This window comes from Dama dama, chromosome 17 (assembly GCF_033118175.1).
Source record: "Dama dama isolate Ldn47 chromosome 17, ASM3311817v1, whole genome shotgun sequence".
In the NCBI taxonomy this organism is placed as follows: Eukaryota; Metazoa; Chordata; class Mammalia; order Artiodactyla; family Cervidae; genus Dama; species Dama dama.
The window spans coordinates 19,385,873-19,405,022 of record NC_083697.1 but is presented as its reverse complement, the minus strand read 5'-3'; the positions used below and the strand labels follow the sequence as shown (position 1 = coordinate 19,405,022).

Below are 19,150 nucleotides of genomic sequence, written 5' to 3'. Positions count from 1 at the left end.
TTCTAACTGTTGCTTCCTGACCTGCATACAGGTTTCTCAAGAGGCAGGTCAGGTGGTCTGGTATTCCCATCTCCTTCAGAATTTTCCACAGTTTATTGTGATCCACACAGTCAAAGGCTTTGGCATAGTCAATAATGCAGAAATAGATGTTTTTCTGGAACTCTGTTGCTTTTTCGATGATCCAGTGGATGTTGGCAATTTGATCTCTGGTTCCTCTGCCTTCTCTAAAATCAGCTTGAACATCTGGAAGTTCACGTTTCACATATTGCTGAAGAATGGCTTGGAGAATTTTAAGCATTACTTTACTAACGTGTGAGACGAGTGCAATTGTGCGGTAGTTTGAACATTCTTTGGCATTGCCTTTCTTTGGGATTGGAATGAAAACTGACCTTTTCCAGTCCTGTGGCCACTGCTGAGTTTTCCATATTTGCTGGCGTATTGAGTGCAGCACTTTCACAGCATCATCTTTTAGGATTTGAAATAGCTCAACTGGAATTCCATCACCTCCACTAGCTTTGTTTGTAGTGATGCTTCCTAAGGCCCACTTGACTTCACATTCCAGGATGTCTGGCTCTAGGTGAGTGATCACACCATCGTGATTATGTGGGTGTGAAGATCTTTTTTGTACAGTTCTTCTGTGTATTCTTGCCACCTCTTCTTAATATCTTCTGCTTCTGTTAGGTCCTTACCATTTCTGTCCTTTATTCAGCCCATCTTTGCGAGAAATGTTCCCTTGGTATCTCTAATTTTTCTTGAAGAGATTGAAGAGATCTCTAATTTTCTTGAACTTGAAGAAAGTGGGGAAAACCACTAGACCCTTCAGGTATGACCTAAATCAAATCCCTTATGACTATACAGTGGAAGTGAGAAATAGATTTAAGGGACTAGATCTGATAGACAAGAGTGCCTAATGAACTGTGGATGGAGGTTCGTGACATTGTATAGGAGACAGGAATCAAGACCATCCCCAGAAAAAAGAAATGCAAAAAAGCAAAATGGTTGTCTGAGGAGGCCTTACAAATAGCTGTGAAAAAACGGGAAGCGAAAAGCAAAGGAGAAAAGGAAAGATATACCCATTTGAATGCAGAGTTCCAAAGAATAGCAAGGAGAGATAAGAAAGCCTTCCTCAGTGATCAGTGCAAAGAAACAGGGAAAACAATAGAATGGGAAAGACCAGATATCTCAAGTATGAGTATATCCCATGCAATATTTGGGATATACTTTTACTTAAAAAATTGTTTTTTATCTAAGGTTCACATTTGACAGGACCTCCTGCATGTTGTCTGGTAACTCTGCTTTTAGGGCTTCTCACCATGCTCTGTCACCCACTTTGTGTGTTTCTCTTGTTTGTTTGCTTACTTTCACAAAGATCCTTAGTTGGGCTTTGGCTGTTTTTGGTAGAGATATCAAAATTTTAGTAAATTTTTCCTATACTTAAAATGTGTCAACAAAAAAAATCACTAAGACAACTAAAGGAAAGAGTTCAAAAGACTAGCCCTCTGATGTAATCAATGTTTTTTCTTTAATATCCCAGATACCAGTCTAATTGAATGTCTCACCAAGATCAACCGAATGGATATTGTTCATCTCATGGAGACCAGCACAGAATCTCTCCAGGAGCGCATCAGTCATAGCTATGCAGAGATTGAGCAGACCATTGCACTGGATCATAGTGAAGGTTAGACAGCTTATGTGTGTATGTGTGTCTGTTGTATATGGTTAATTCAGGCAATGAGACCCACCATCTTCCTTTTTTGGAGGGTTACCTATGGTCTTTGGTCATACATTCTTCTCCTCACTACCCTGAGACTTCCTTGCCCATTTTAGGTACCCAAAACTGCTCATACTTTGTTGTTTCATCACTGTCTCAGTCATCGTGAGCTGCTCCAACCGAAAACCGTGAGCTCCAACAGAAGACCATGGTAGCTTAAACAACAGAAATTTATTTCTCTTGGTTCTGAAAACTGGAAGTTCAAGATCTGGGTGATAGCATATTCAGGGTCTGGTGAGGGCCCTCTTCAGGGTGGTTCACGGCTGTCTTCTTGTTCTTTCCTCACACCAAGGACAGCTGGCTCTCTAGCCTCTTCTTATAAGGGCACTAATCATGTTCATGAGGGCTCTCCCCTCATGACCTAATTCCCTCCTAGGGATACCATTGGAGAAGGCAATGGCACCCCACTCCAGTGCTCTTGCCTGGAAAATCCCACGGACGGAGGAGCCTGGTAGGCTGCAGTCCATCGGGTCACTACAAGTCGGACATGACTGAGTGACTTCACTTTCACTTTTCACTTTCATGCATTGGAGAAGGAAATGGCACCCTACTCCAGTGTTCTTGCTTGGAGAATCCCAGGGACGGGGGAGCCTGGTGGGCTACTGTCTATGGGGTCGCACAGGGTCGGACATGACTGAAGTGACTTAGCAGCAGCAGCAGCAGGGATACCATGTCCAAATATCATCACACTGGGATTAGGGTTTCAGCATATGAACTTAAAGGGGACCCAACGTTCCCAGGTGGTTCAGTGGGTACAGAATCTGCCTCCAATGCAGAGGACAAAGGCAGATGTGAGTTTGATTCCCAGGTCAGGAAGATCCCCTGGAGAAGGGTGTGGCAACCCACTCTAGTATTCTTGCCTGGAGAATCCCATGACCAGAGAATCTGATGGACTACAGTTCACGAGGTCACACAGTTGGACGTGACTGAAGCGACTCAGCATGCACACAAGTAGCAACCATCCACATGGGTGATCCATCCAGTGCCCTTTCTTCAGCTCCTTGGTGGCATTTCTGATGCTTGTGTCTTTCACTCTACCTTAGTAACCCGCTTCTATGCCTGCAACCCAAACTGAGTCATCAGTGACTGCACTACTTCCAAGCCCTAACTCGAGGTATTATACTTGCATCCTCTTTTGCTTCTACACAGTCATCCTTCAAACCCACTGCAGCTCCAGCCATTGTTCCTACCTTGTTTTTGATATGAAAATGTCTCTAATTTACCCTCATTCATTTCCATTCTCACTGACTCATTCTCCTTCTATCTATCTCATCACTGTTTTTGCACTGTCCCTTCTTCTTTCAAGCCTCCAATATTTCTATTCATTTTTCCAACCTGATCATAACTCACATTCCTTAGAAAAAAAAAAGAATAACTATAAGCAAATGACCATATCCGTTCACCACAAAATCTCCTGATTTAAGTGCACCTCAGTGCTTATAGTCTACCTTCCCTGCTGTATGAAATGCCCTTGCTTTGCTAAAACCATCGTCTCGTCTTTCGTACTGGATTTCATCCTCTTTACCAGCTATGGACTTCACTCCTGCAGTGACCCACTCTGTCTTCCTAGTACTAGACCATGCTCTACAGCATTACAATGTACTTCCTAGATCCCAGCTTTAAAAAACAAAGCAAAGAAAATATCTTCTTTCACCCAACATGTCCCCCTGTATGACTGTTCTGTTTCTCCAGTCATTTCATGGGAAGTCTCTTCCAAAGAAGAGTCTCACTTTCCCATCTCTACTTTTTCTCCTCCTGTTCTCTGTAGAACTGTCTCTAGAATCCATTCAGGCCAGGTGTGGTCATCACCACTCAACAGAAACCAATCTTGCAAAATTCACCAATTGCTCCTCATCACCAAATGCACTGAGCAACTCAGTCTTCATCTTCCTTTACCCACTTGTAACATTTGACACAGAAAATTAATCCCTTCTTCTTCTTCTTCTTCTTAAAATGATACCCTCTCTTCTTGTTCCTTTTTTCCCATTTCACAGGGTCGTCTCCCTCAGTGTCTTTGTGCAGTTTACATTATGTTGATTCACACAATGGCATGTATTATTGTCAGCAGGCGCCTCATAGCTTGTCCTGTCCCCCATCTCTCCCCCTCTTTCCAAGTCCGAGACACCTGACTTCTGGGCTGCTCCCTGGGCACCTCCGTCTTCTCAGGCTTCTAGGCTCTGGGGCTTTTTGTCCCCTCCATTCTGAGGTGTTCTTCCCTCAGATCATCAGGTACCTTTTTCTCTCACTTTATTCAGGCCTCTGCTCAAGTATCAGCTCCTAAAAGAAGCCTTTTCTGATGAGGTTATCTGAAATGCTGGCCCAGTTTTACTCTGTACTTTTCCCCTGGCTAACTTGCCCCCTAAAAGTTATTATAAATATATATCTGCAGAAATGCAAGTTCAGTGAGGCCAGAAACTTTTCCTGTCCTGTTTACTACTGTGTATCCAGCATCTAAACAACACCTATTAGATATAAAACTCAACATATTATATCTATTGAGTGAATAGAGAGAGAGATGAATGTCAGTCTCATCTCCGCCAAAAAATTTTTCAGTGATTCCTTATTGCCCTTTGATATAATGAAATTCCACTAAGAGACCTTTCATAAAAAGAGTGCTAACCTCAGAGCGTTGTATAATACATGTGAATACTTGCAAAGCACCTATATATAATAGTGCCCATGCTGAGCTAAGTCGCTTCAGTCATGTCCAGTTCTTTACACCCTATGGACTGTAGCCCATCAGGCTCCTCTGTCCATGGGATTCGCCAAGCAAGAACACTGGAGTGGGACGCCATGCCCTTCTCCAGACCCAGGATTCAAACCCATGTCTCTTATGTCTCCTGCCTTGGCACACAGGTTCTTTACCACCAGCACCACCTGGGAAGCCCATAATGGGACCTGATGTATAGTGTAAATATTCAGAATGTGTTAGCTAGTAGTAGTAGTATTTTTATTAGCATTCTTATTAACCCTCTTCTTACAACGTAGATTTATGCCTTGACTGTTGCAGGGGATTCCTGCTTATCTTTAAGTCTCCTAAAGATGCCTCGCCCTCTGCATTTTCTTTCCTGATTCTTTAACCCTGTTGGGTGCTTGGTATTCATCAACTAGCACTGGTGACCCAGTCATTGTGCATTTTAATGTTTCTTACTTGCCTGTGCTTCCCTAGATGGTCAGCATTAGGTGGAAAGCAGACACAGTGCCTCTATCAACTTTGTAACCATGAACCTATCACAGACGTGGCATGTAGTAGTTACTTAATAAATACCTACTTAATATAGTTTCGCTTCAATTAAACATTTAATTTGAATCATTCTCCACTCTAGGGTTCTCAGTGCTGCAAGAGGAGCTACGCACTGCCCAGCACAAACAGAAAGAGGAGCATGCTGCTTCTAAAGAGGACGAGACCTCTGACCACCCTCCCATCGTCTCAGAGGAAGACATTTCTGTTGGTTACTCCACTTTTCAGGATGGCATCCCCAAAACTGAGGGCGATGGCTCCACAACAGAGCTCCTTCCCCAGACTCACAAGGAGCAAGTTCAACAGGATTTCTCAGGGAAAATGCAAGACCTGCCTGAGGAGTCATCTCTTGAACAGCAAGAATACTTGTGAGTTGCAAAAGAAAGCCTGTGCTGGGTCACTCCAGCCCGCCCACATGACGAGGGTGCCAGGCATATCCAAGCATAAAGCGTTTTCAGATAGTTCTCAAATGACCCCACAAATAACAAATGCCAGAACTAGAGGAAAAGAAGCAAAATATTTAATAGACATCATGTGACAGCATTGCATGGCACAAGTTTGCTTGAACCAATTTCCAATTCGGTGACCTTGGGCGAATGCCTAAGCCCTTTGAGTTTCTGTTTCCACATCTACAGATTATGATAATAATATCCACTTTGTTCACCTTACGGGGTCAAAGGTCAAGGGTGTGTCTGAAGGCATTGTTGAAACTGTAGACCATGCGGCTATTACTTGTGTATTTGCTGCACCTCACTTCTCTGTGTCCACTGGTTGTGTTTTGACTGGTGCAGCATGAGCAGGGCCAGTGCAGGGGAAGCCACCTTGTGTATTTCAACACAGCTATGAGATGGCTGACAGTAAACACGGAAATGCCACACAGATCACTCACACAGACTGAAAGACCATTAGAGGTTGGAATGGGAATGGAGAGAAGTCATCTGGAGAGCTGCTGGCTCAAGGAAGCTGCAGAGCGCCACGAGCTTAGAACTCAAGCTCTGGGCTTCCTTGAAGCAAAAGCAAAAGAAAGTTTCTTAAATGACACTTGTCTAGAAAACCAACCAGATCCTGAGAAAGGCAGGCGTGTCCCTGCCCTGAAATGCGAGAACAGTGTGTCAGGAGGTTCCTTGTCCTTGGGTGAGCTTTATGCTGAAATCACTGCAACTGGAGAAGGGGGTAAAATGGGCATTGAGATGACCTTGCCTTCCACAGAGCCCCGCCTTCTCACTCACCCGCCTGCAGATTGTAGGGGAGAGCATAAAGGAGAGGTCAGGAAAAGAGAGAAGGAAGAAGAAAAAGATGGGAAGCAAAGAGGGACTATCAGAAAAGCACTTAGGGCATTTAACCTCTATAGAATGACAGAAAATTATAATAAAGTAGGGGAACATTTTTTTTCTTTTAGAAATTGAGATGATAGGAACTTCCCTTGTAGTCTAGTGGCTAAGATTCCATGCTCCCAGTGCAGAGGACCTGGGTTCAATCCTTGGATGGGAAACTAGATCCCACATGCCTCAACTAAGACCTGGTGTAACCAAATAAATAATTAAAAAAAAAAGAAATTTCGATTATAAAGTTTGCATTACTTAAACTATATCAACAGAAAAAGTTTTAATACCAAAAGATCTTATCAAGTAATAACGATTTTCCAGAGATATAACAAGAATCTCCCTCTATTTATGATTATGGTAACTATATTTACCATGGGGTTTATATATTGTTTTCTAAAGTTTTTGCCAAATTTTGGTTTTGCTTCAGAAGCCTTATTGTCCACAGATCTTTCTTACATAAACCTCCTCAGATCATCAATATTACCTTGAGTTGTCAAAGAAAGATGAAATTATTTATTTATTAATATCTCATATTATTTATTACCCTACTTTGTAGAGATTAGGAAATGGTAATACATTTGAGGATAATTTTTATCCTTTTAAAATGCATCTTTCCCAGTCAATGATACATCAATGTGCTATAACTATATTTTACATACAATTTTTGTTCACATTTCATTTCTCGGCCACATTTAGAAAACATGTTTAGACTTCCATAGACTATGAAGACAGATTTCATCTTCCCTTTCTTCAACGGGGGCAGAAATGTCTGTGTTCTCATGGTATCCTGGGGCTTTTCCATTTCAGCGTGACAACCCCAGGGACAGAAATGTCAGAGACTCTGAAGGCCGCGGGAACATCTGGCTCCCCCGCCAAGACACCCGAGGAAATTGTCACCCCTCCCGAGGAGGAGAGGCTGTATCTCCAGACCCCGACGTCGAGTGAGCGGGGAGGCTCTCCAGTCGTGCAGGAACCTGAGGAGCCCCCCGAATGCAGGGAGGAGAGTTCACCTCGGAAAAGCAGCCTCGTGATCGTGGAGTCGGCCGAGGACCAGCCGCAGGCCTTCGAGAGGCTTGATGAAGATGATGCTTTTCAAAAGGTAAAATCTCCTCTGTTTCTTTGCCCACGCAGAACAAAGCTACACACCCTCTCCCATGTCCATTTCTCCAGTGACCTGTTTTTTTCACAGAACGGCTTGCCAAATTAATTAACTTGGGCCATGGGAAGCCCGCCAATCCCTTTTAAAACCCAAGAACCCGTGAATCTAGAAAAAGGTAGTACATGGTTCTAATTCTAGCTCTTTGACCATCAGCCCCAGTTTTATAGTTGGAAACCCTTTTGCTAAGAAGAATGAGCATTGGGGTGAAATAATACACCTGATATTACCTTTCAGAATTAGTTATCTTATAAATAAAGACAACCAGTGGGGGAATTTACCGAGTGTCAGGTAAGCTGGCGAGCCGTGGGAGAGTGCTGGAATCTGCCCTCTTGGCAGGTCTGTCTGTGCGGTCAGGTGATAGGCACGCAGACTGTGGGTATGGAGTGGGCTTTACCTCCCAAAACAAATGTTTCTCATTAGAGGAAGTATTATTTCCAAGTGAGATCTCCTATTTCTTTTAAGAATGATTCAGGAAAAGGACATTACACCTAAATTGATGGCTGGTTCCAAAAGTCAGAAAACCGATAGCAGCATGAATATGCATCACTGTCTTTTCTTTGTTTTTAAGTGAGTTTTGATATTGTGAAGAGAGGTGGAGATCATCTTAAGAAACTCAGTTGAACCATTTATTCTCAGAACACAGTCTGAATGGTTCATATTGCTCCCTCCTCAGAATTGCTGGATCACAATGAACCCAGGGAGGGGAAAGGACAAGAACTAGCATTTTCAATAGCTCCCTGAAGGATTCACACACACACATATACACACACACTCAAGTGTGAAAATATTTTTGAATTAAACTTAATGTAAATTAAATTAGATATATTTTTCCTTTTTTGGATTTAAAAACATTGTATATGTCAGAGTATTTTTAAAGCATGAATATACATCTTTTAAGAAAGAATGTTTTATAAAAGAATTAAGACTCTGGGGGGAAAATATCTTTGGGCTTAACATCTGCATTTGTTTTTGTTCACTCTGAGTGTGATGTCTGCTGGCAAGATTTATCTACAATCATAGTTTAAAATTAGGGGAGGTCCAGGCAGATAAGAACTGCTCCAAATTTTGGCAGCTATTTTAAATAATGAATTCATCCCATGAATGGATGTTTGTTCCAAGTTTGCCTTTGTACAGCTTTTATTCATCTCTCAAGTTCTTGGGTTAAGTGAATTCTAGTAAAAATGTTTCATAGCTGGTGTCTGAACTTTAAAGTAGCCAATTTTAGCCTAAGAATCTATAGGCTAACTGAAGGGTAGATTTGAAACAGTTATCTGGATAATTCATATATTTAATCTGTCCTATGCATATAAGTAAATTTTGATAAATTGCCCTATATTCCACATTATTTTACTTACTCTACTTATTCTTGATGAATTTCTAATTCTTTCTCTTAAGCTTCCTATTTTGACCCTTTTCATCTCATGACCCTGACTTAAGGGTCCAATTTCAGTCACTTTTCTTACTGACCGTATTTCTAGGCAGCAGATTTCTAAGTGCACTTAAAGTATAATTTGGCTTGGAATTTACATGTTTTCCTGCAGCAGGAAAGAATATGGAAATATAAGTGGTATTTTAAAGTATGTTGACAAAATTTAGTTGAGTAATCTTTTCTATTTTTCAATAGAATTAAAAAAAAAAAAATAGTACTCCGTTAGGAAAGAATGATTCAATATATGGTTCCCAAGAGATATGTTTTCATCTAAAGTTATGATCTTAGCTCCAGCTCTGGCTTTGGGCCAGACCCATAAAATTGGATTGGCCTCTGCACCTCCGCTTCTCTGCACCATGAGTCTAATACTATTCATAGCCTGTCTTCTCTGATGGCAGGGAAATTCACTACTGGCCAGATAATAGCTACAGGAAATTTTGACTTCCTGCAGAAAGTTCTGCTACAAGCATAAGATATTTCTGTACCTTTGGTGGGTCATTCTCAGCCTGAGCCCAAGAATCAACAGCTCAAAAGTGTTTGTTGTGCTGCCTGTGATCTGTGTCTGCATCAGGAGTTGAAGTCCAAGAAGAGTGGGCAAGTTGCTTCTTTCTTCTGATGTACTTTGACAGATGGGTGCTCAGGCAACTTTCAGAATTTCAGGTTTTTTTTTAAATTCAGTAAACAAGAAGCTATATTCTCACTAAAGTCTGAGCCCAGCATTGCTGTTTTCACCCCTCCTGGCTTTTCCACCAAAGCCTCCATGAATAGAACTTGCAGAAACCAGTGTGAGCTAAAACAGAAACCTGTAGTGAAGACATTCCTTAGCATGATAAACAAAAACCCTGCTTCCATGCTTCCACCAGGAGCTAACAGAGGAATTAGGTGAGCTGGAGGCCAGCTCAGATGAGGAGGCGATGGTAACAACCAGGGTTGTCCGCCGACGAGTGATTATTCAGGTACCAGTTGTTACATTACTGCACGTCTGGGACACTTCTGTCCCCATAACCCTTTGAGAGTGACCCACCTTCAGTGGAGGGCTTGGCATGCTCCTTAGGTAGTGCATGGCCTTCAAAAAGCAGATCCTACCTCTCCTAAGTTCTGTTTGTAAAGAAATGCAGCAGTAATGACATCCACAGCCTCCCTCTGAGAGAACGAACAGCAAGAGCAAGATTTAGCATCTCCAGCTCCACCCACCTCACCTCTGGCTGGTCTATTTTTGTTGGTTTGTTTAAGTTTGAGCTAACTTTGGTCAGATTTTCTAGCATGTTATTACCCACCTTTTTTTTTTTTTCTTTTAAACATACTACTTGACAGGATTTGGCATCTCAGCAATGCTTCTCAAAGCTCCTTTAATTTTCTAACATTCCTTGCATTATAAGCACTTGGGAGTAGTTCTCCAGCACTGATGTCAAACACAGAAGTGACCCTTTTCTCTCAACTGTGTAGGGAGATGATATGCCTGACATACCCCCAGAAACAGTCACAGAAGAAGAATACATCGATGAGCATGGACACACCGTGGTAAAGAAGGTATTATCTTAGTATCTTAACATGATTGATGGAAGTGTCCTGTCTAAACATCTATCAGTACCCCGGCACTGTCACTCAAAAACAAGATACATGAATAAAAATATCTTCTAGGTTACTAGGAAAATCATCAGGCGGTTCATCTCCTCTGACGGCACAGAGAAAGAAGAGATAACGATGCAGGGAACACCGCAGGATTCTATCAATATTGAAGAAGGGGATGGCTATTCCAAAGTCATAAAGCGCATTGTATTGAAGAGTGACACCGAGCAGTCAGAGGTGAGCCCGTGACGCCTCCAGAGCTGACTTATGGGGAGGTGTAAAACAGAGCTCACAGGAGGCGGACGAGATCGTTTGCTCCTGTTGGCCTCCCTTCTCCCCTTTATAAGGCAGTCTGTGTTTAGTTCCACGTTGATTCTTGTCTTCGTGATTTGGAAAATTTTTAAAGAGCCACGAGGGGGATATGTAACCCTGTGCTCACTGTCTTTGGTCCTGTTCATCTCCACTTTCTCATTCGTTCAGTTGACTGCAGCAGACATCCAAGAGTCAACATTTAAAAGACAGCAATCCTGTTAGCGGGCAGGTGGTAGGTTCTGAAAAAACTTGTGCAGACGCACTGAGGTGCTTGTACCCAGCCGCTCACTGCAGCCCTCTCTAGGGCACCTTTGGTAAATGCTGGATTTCTAAACTTTGGCATTTCAGAGTCACTGAAATCAGGATCCAGAAACTCCCTCGATTTGTACTTTTCTTTCTTCCAAGTTTCACTTCCCTCTTTCAGAAACGTATTGACTTTCTTTGACATGTAATTTGGGACATTCTCACCATCTTGCATCCATTCACATCCTCAAAATTTTATTATTCTACACATGAGGTTTTCTAAAAATCTACAGTTTCAGTTTCTCATGTCTCTGTCAGATCCTTCTTTGATGGTTAATTTTGTCTTCATGTCAGAACAACACATTTACCCTTGGGAAAAGAGAGTTCATCTGCAGGGCGCTGTGTCTGCATTGCACTGGGCAGCCAGTTCCTCAGTCATGAAACCTCCTGACCAGCCTCTGTCCAAGCGACTGATGTCCAAGTGGCTGATTTGGCGCTGTGTCTGTATAGTCATTATATAGATGTTACCAATTGATTGTAGTTTTTTTCTGCTTCTTGTTGACAAAATGCTGTTTTTAAGATTACACCATTGTAGTATGTGGGTTTTGGCATAGAAAAATTCATCACTGTTACATTTTGGTCATCAGAAACTGTATATTGTGTGTCCTTCATTCATCAGGTGACTTTGTCTGAGCCCAGCATTTTGTCCAGCACCTCACAATTTCAGGCTGAACCAGTGGAAGGCCGTAGAGTCAGCAAAGTTGTTAAGACCACTATGGTACATGGAGAGAGGATGGAGAAACATCTGGGGGATTCTAGTTTAGCCACTGATCTTCCTTCTGCCAAAGATGACTTTGAAGAGGTATAGAAGCATCATCACCTTGTCTTTATGTGTGCCTTGTGTTTGAGAAGAAAATGATTTATCATTGTGTCATTCCATACCTGTATTCATGGAAGGATGCAGAATAATTCAAGAGAGTAGAATTCCTATTTGAATAATGTGTACAGTGAAATAATTTTCCTCAACTTGTATTCATTTGAGCCACCTGAAGAGTTTTTATAAATCCATATGACCAGGATTCACTTCAGCTCATTCTGAATCAGAATCTCCAAAGTTGGGGCATGATGGTACCTCTTGCCTAAAAGTCTCAGAACTGACCTGTACTTCCAACTAGTAAGGGAAAGAATTAGATATTGCCCCTTATTTTTGCTAATGGATATTCTCAGATATTTCCAATGATAAGCATTAAAGAAGATTCAGATATCTTTCATAACCATAAATAAATCAAGCATTTATAATTAAGTTCTGATTTTCAATAATTACAAAATGGGTCCACAGTGACATCCATAAACACTTACTACAATACAAAAATTCCCCAAATTTTGAAAACCAAAACAAATTTTTTAAGTTAGTAGCAAGCTAGTTTGGCAGGAAAACTTAAGTGTAAACTGACATGGACTTGTAATGACTTGGAGTCTTTTTTATTCCAAAAGAATGAATGTTTGTGTTTTGCTATTGGTACATTAATGGGTGTGATTTTAGGATGCTGTTCCTGCCCCAACTGAGATACTAGAATATAGAGCATATACCTCATATCACCTTTCTAAAATCCAGAAAGAAAAAAAATCTGAAATTTGAAACACCTGTGGTCCCAAAGATTCAGCTAAGGGCTGGTGGGCATGTGCAAAATACATCCATGAAACATTCTTTGCTATTGAAACATTTTGAAGTTAAGTGTTATGTGTATGCCCTCTTTTATACCCACAGTATGCATTGAGATTATATATGAATGCATTAGGATATTAAGAGCATACTTTATTTATAATACTTTTAGTTCTTCACATTTTGACAGCTGGTGACCTTGAACTATCAAAAGAAGAATCACCTGAGTTATACACTTTGGGCTTTATTTTGTTTGTTGCTTGTTTTTGCCTCTGATCATTATTGATTGTATTTGTCATTAAAGTCTGCATTGTAGAAAGGAGCAGGGTGAGGCAAGGAGGAAATTAGAAATTAACCAGTATAGGTAGGGACAACTGTAAAGGAGTTGAACAAGTCTCCTTCATGAATGGAAGAAATTTTACAGACCTGTTAAATAAAACTTGATCCTTAGATCTGCTCCTAAGAATTGCTTTCCTTTATTCTTTCAAGCATGTGTTTTTATATTGACTATCCATTAAGCAGAGTGATAGATTAAGTTAAAGTCTATGGTTTATGATGGATTTTGTCTTGTTCTGTTTTTTCCTTATTTCAGGCTCTGAGTTACACAGGTAGCCACATGAAAGTCTACTCCCCCAGTTTAGTAGAGAATGAAGTCCTGAAGGAGGATGGATCAATAATTAGAAGGTTTGGGTTAGCATGGGGTGATGCTTTGCCAACTAACACTTTTTAAAGGTTTTCTAATTTTAAGAAAAGATAGAGTCCACACATCTACCCTAACACCTCTTGGGAACTACAGACTCACCCTGCATTTTAAGACTTCTGTCAAGTGATGGATCTGTCACTGTGTCACTCCTGAAGTGTTCTCCTGATGCTAAGCTGCTTCCCTGGTAGCTCAGTGGTGAAGTATCCACTTGGCAACTCTGGAGACTTGGGTTCCATCCCTGGTCCAGGAGGATCCCACATACCACGGAAATGAAGACCCAGTATAGCCATAAATAAATAAACAAATAACAAAAAAAATTTTTAAGTAATACTAAGACATGAAAATAGTCAGATGACTTTTACACAGTCACTTCCTAGGTTTCAGCAAGTCACCAATCTCATTGGGCCAACCATCTGGGATATTCCATTGTAGAACAGCATAAGAGAAATCAAATTAAATTGCTCACAAATTAACCTAGCTGCCTTCAGCTCAATCTTGGTAAACCATTCCTTTGATGGGTTTTTGTTTTTGTTTTAAACAAGCTGTTTCGTGATTCTGCATGTGAGTGGCAAATAACATGAGCATAAATTTGATACCCATGAAGCTAGTACCTAGTGAGGCTGAAACCGGGGGCTTTAATAAATTCAGAAAGTACTATAAAAGCAGTAAGCAGCTCATCTCTATGCATATGAACAAGGACTAGCTCTGAGGCTTTCTGGTCTACCTTATCCCCACTGCTTGTTCCATGTGTAAACTTGGGCACTGTTACCTCACTTCTTTCTGGGCCTCTAGCAGTGCTGTGTGTATTAACAAAATGTTCTCGGCTTCTCAGTGAAGACACAATGGAAATTGAAGTTACTGCTGCGCTTTTCATTTCAGTGAAAAGAAAAGAAAGATTGTCATTTATAGTACTCTACAAGGCTATTTTTAGCCTGTAGAACATAATAATTAGAACAGTGAAATTAAAGGTTCTGTCACAATTCCACCCTCCAACCACATGTGAAAAACAGCCCCAGCTAGGAATTTAAGAGAGTAATTGCTCACAGAACTTTAAAAATGCTATATGAATTAAGGAGAAAGTTCTTTTTATACTCAACTTTTACGTCTTTTACTCAGTTACTCACATGGGACCACATAAACTGCGTACCACCTAGCATCATGAGATCTTAAGATGGAATTAGATTGAGACCAGTTCATCCAAAACTCTCGGTGACAGCTGGTGAATTTAAAGCCAGGAATATAGACATCTCAGTTCAGTCCCACAGCTACTTAGTTTATGGAAGTCTATTTGTGATCCGCAACACTTTTTCTTATATGTTGCTGAAGACATTTGATCATACCCACTGCTCCCCTGATAGGCATACAATTCATTCCACTGAGTCCTGTATTCATAAACACATTCATTGACATATGTGGACACAGAACACCAAGCAGTGTCTTCTGATAGAAGCTTAACCCCCAATGCCAGTGCCCTAAAGGTTTATACTAGATCTTGGTGGCAATAGTCAGAAATTTGCATTTTGGGTGGGTAAAAAATATATATATATATATGGATGCTCAATAGTTACAAAACAATCTGACTTCAACCACTGGCACCAAATTTGACCTTTTACTCAAAAGGAACAAATGAAAGTTTGCTTTCAGATACAAAATAATTCATGTAGACTCAAAGGGAAGGGGAGATAAGAGAAGGAGGGAAACAAAATGTCCAAAGGTAAGCCGGAAGTGTTTTGACTGGTCAGCCTCTTTAAAAATCAAGGTGATCTTAACAAATGTGTGGAGATGTTAGAAGGAAGAATAATGCTTAAGGGCAGCCCATGGGCAGAACCCTCAGCTTCTTGACACTAGGAATCCGTAAGGAAAATACTGGGTAAAGCTTCAAAAACTGATACTTCCAACGCTGGTATAAAGTTGGTCTCCATGGCCTCATGATTATAGATTCAAATCCTGAAATCTTTGATTTTTGGCCCTGCTGTATAGTAACTGAGTTATTTTTTTTTTTTAATTTAGAGCATTGCTTAAATTCTCTGAGATCCAGTTTCCTTATTTGTTATTATAATAATTGTACCTGGTCCATAAGACATGTTCACCACATATTTGTGGAATGAAAAATTGTATTTATGAGTAGAGAGGGAGCAAATCACAGTATGACCACTTTGCAGTAAGGATGCAGGATAATAATCATACCAATGTAATAGTCCATCATTGCCCCTTTTCTCCAGTAATCACCAGTCTGACGAGGAAGCCAAGAGAGCGTAGACTGCCGAGTGGCTGTAAGAGGTATAAAGTGGGCCAGTGCGGGGACTCTGGGGAGACGCAAGAAGGATTTGTCTCTTGGTGGTCTTTTCCTTTTCGTTCCCCATTCCTCCCCCTCCACCCCATCTCCAGATGGAATTTCAGAGGCTAGGATAGACCTTCATCTTTTTGCTGGTAGTAACCTTCGTTTGTATTGAGGGAATAATATTCCAGTTTTTAAAGACCTATATCCCGTGGGAAAGTTCTTTCAGAATATTTTGGGAAGTCTGAGTTGGATAGTGACTCTAAGGATTAAGCTGGAAGTGAAAGTGTTTTAAATAAATTAAAAGCCATTTTTCTTAGGCTGTCAAAAATTATATATGGAATCAGTATTTCAGAAGGAGCCATGCTACTTTGCTCCCCAGGTGACTCAGTGGTAAAGAATATGACTGCCGATGCAGGAGACATGGATTTGATCCCTGGGTCAGGAAGATCCCCTGGAGGAGGAAATGGCAACCCACTCCAGTATTCTTGTCTGGGAAATTCCATGGACAGAGGAGCCATGTGGACTATACCACAGAGTATAGTCCATGGGGGTCGCAAAGAGCTGTTCACAATTGAACACACTTGAATGCACGTTGTTTTAAATCTGCATTCCCTAATCAAAACAGGCATGATTGTATGGTTAGTTCTTAAGAGAATCATATGAAAGCATCATTTCTTTTATTTGAAATATTTCTTAAAGTTTAAAAAAAAAATACGCCTTGTTCCAGAATCCTTTTTCGAAATCTCATGAGTCATTTAAATAGGAGAGCCATGTTTAAAAGAAAGAAGTCCAGAGATGGCTGTAGTTGTTCTGATAGCCCAGTACAGAAGCGTCGACAGTAAGTACCACGTTCATGTCTTGGGTCCCCTCATACCAAAGGTAGTGGCTGCCTTTAGCAGTAAAGAAAGAATGTGACATTCTCTTGTCTGCTTTCCTCCAGGACAACAATGAGTAAAGCTAGAACCCAGAAGAGGGCTGTGGTGAAGGACCAGCAGGGAAAACGCATTTACTTGGAGCACCTGGAGGATGTCCCAGAAGCACTAGACCAGGACGACCTCCAGCACGACCTCCAGCAACTCCTTCGGCATTTCTGCAAGGAGGACTCAAAGCAAGAGGCCCAGTGAGGGGCTGCCCAATTCTCACACCAGAAACCACACATTCACTCAATATGCAACTTCCCGTTTCATTAGAGGAGTGACCTAACTGGCCTGATTAATGGGATACCCTGACGTTTCACTTTTAGCAAACATGCGGCATTTGGTTTGAGTTTTTCCCCATCCTCTTTAACTGTAAGCTAATTTGTGACCAAAGATAGCATCCCTCATTCTGGATGCTGTGTCCGCAACTTTGTTGTGTCTGTGCTTACCTGGGACCTGGCCACCGCCATTGTTCTTCTTGGCTTCTGCACAAGCTCCATGAAAATCCATTCAACGGGAGAACTTCACCTGCAGACCTCTTCAGATGATGACACATAGGAATCCTTCCAAGAGATACCCGTGTACGATGTATATAGCTAGTGCTCAGACGAACACTACATTAAAATTAAAACCACTGCCTATCCTGACTACACTGGGCATCACGGAGTAAAAGGCCTCTAGAGGAATTGCTGAACTATGGTTCATTAAGATATTGCTAACACAATCGAATGGTAATACAGTTCTACCACAAAAGAAGCACTTCAGACCTACCATGTCCTTAGAATTTCCACAGTAGCCCTGGCTCCTAGTTAAAGATGGGTCATAACCTTGAAGAACTGTCCTGACTAAGCACTTCCTGCTGGTGCTGGCCAGCCATGATTTATGACTCTCCAGCCGTCACCGAGGGCGGGGAGGCGGGGAGCCAAGGCAACGAGATGAAGCAGTGAGGTGTTCAGTTGCCAGCAGCAGCATCCCACAGCTGTCTAGCATCTTCAGGTCCTTTAGATTGGGGACGTGTTGGCAGGGTATTTTGAAAAGCTATAACTACTGTAGTTTTCCAGTTTTCATTGCTGCTTTAGCAAACCACGCTGTCTTATTGGTGGTACTCTCTCCTGGCCACTGCACTGTAGATAATTCATCGGAAGCAAGATTTGCCCAACACAAATGGTTGAACTCCTTCACCATGTTGAAGTGATTTCTTTCTTTCTTTTTTTTTTTCCCTCCAGGTTTATATCTTCTCTAATACCTGCATGTAGCATTTAAGAATCAAACCACAAACCCCTCTTCTAATCACATCGATGGTTTTCATTCTTTTTACCCTCAGCAAGCACTTTTCACTTTTCTGCTAGGTCTGTTTTTTAGCTTGCAGACGAGATTGAGAAATCCTGAAAAATTTGGTTTGGGTTTAAAATTTTTAGTTTATTTATTTGAAATCCAAACTCCCTTGAAAACTCTGAAGTGCATTTGTGCACTTTGCTGTCTGTTTGTTTCAAAGAAGGGACTTTAATCATCTGAGTGATTTCCATGTCCTATTCCTCATTCCTCTAGTGGTTGAAGCTGTGTAGCATTTTAACATATATATATTCACAAATATATTCATATAAACAGTATACATTTTGAATCAGTTATTTGTTAAAGAAAAGTATATTCAATGAAGATGAAATTTAAAAATTTTAAAAACCAGAGTCTATCCTCCAGGGATTGAACATTTTCCAATTCTATCTGGTCTTTTCCTGTTGTGCAAAAATGACTCATTGTTCCGAAAGATGACAAACAATGGTACTTCATCATTTCAAGTAATGTTGCCAAGAGAGAAAATTTCCTGGGAGGGAGGTTTCCCACAAGCCAAATCTCCTAAGCCTCAAATGATAGCACTTTTTGGCAATTGGATAGGAAATAAAGCATTCTTTGGCAGCCAAAATGAGGGAGGCCAGCGGTGAAACTTTTTGAGCACACCATGGCCTTCTTGTCCAAACCTTCACTGGAGCTCAAGAAAAGCATTTCTGTTGTGTTATTTGCAGTGCAGATGATGTCTGTGTAACAACATAATGGTTATTCACCTTTTTTTTTTTTTTTTTTTTGGTTTTGATTTTTGCTGTGTAATCAAAAAACTTGAATACTGTGAGAAGAAGTGAATTTTCAGTTGATGAATCAGCATCTTGTTCCCATGGTGATAACACTAATTGAATATATCTATGAGGGCATGTATTAGTTAACGGAAAAAAATACAACACTAACAATACATAGCTGCAATGTGTACAATGGCTGATTTAATTAAATAAAATGTACAAGTGTTAAATGTGGCAACAGTGATTTGTTCTTGTCACTCACCTTTGATTCCAGGAGATAACAGATTAATATTAAAGAGATGGAATAGATGTGGAGCCTGAAGGAACACACAACTTGCTTTTGTTCTTACTTGGGAACTGAATATGCTCCATGCCCAACGCTGTTAGGCACTGGGAGAAACAGACTGTATCCTGTCCTGAGAGAATTTTTATTGTTATTGTTATGCAAAAGGAGAAAAACAAAGATTT

The 19,150-nt window shown here is 41.0% G+C and overlaps 1 protein-coding gene across 3 annotated transcripts in view; it reads left to right on the top strand.

The window, feature by feature from the left end:
- ANK2 (ankyrin 2) overlaps positions 1-18,916 on the top strand; it is a 346,470-nt gene extending 327,554 nt beyond the window's left edge. For all 3 annotated transcript variants that reach the window (XM_061164158.1, XM_061164159.1, XM_061164160.1), the window contains 10 exons: positions 1,535-1,678; positions 5,098-5,380; positions 7,145-7,436; positions 9,789-9,881; positions 10,372-10,455; positions 10,567-10,731; positions 11,729-11,911; positions 13,305-13,396; positions 16,424-16,534; positions 16,637-18,916. In XM_061164158.1, the coding sequence (XP_061020141.1) occupies positions 1,535-1,678; positions 5,098-5,380; positions 7,145-7,436; positions 9,789-9,881; positions 10,372-10,455; positions 10,567-10,731; positions 11,729-11,911; positions 13,305-13,396; positions 16,424-16,534; positions 16,637-16,820 (1,631 nt within the window). In that variant the 3' untranslated portion in view covers positions 16,821-18,916. The remainder of the gene's footprint in view (positions 1-1,534; positions 1,679-5,097; positions 5,381-7,144; positions 7,437-9,788; positions 9,882-10,371; positions 10,456-10,566; positions 10,732-11,728; positions 11,912-13,304; positions 13,397-16,423; positions 16,535-16,636) is intronic.
- Positions 18,917-19,150: the final 234 nt, after the last annotated feature.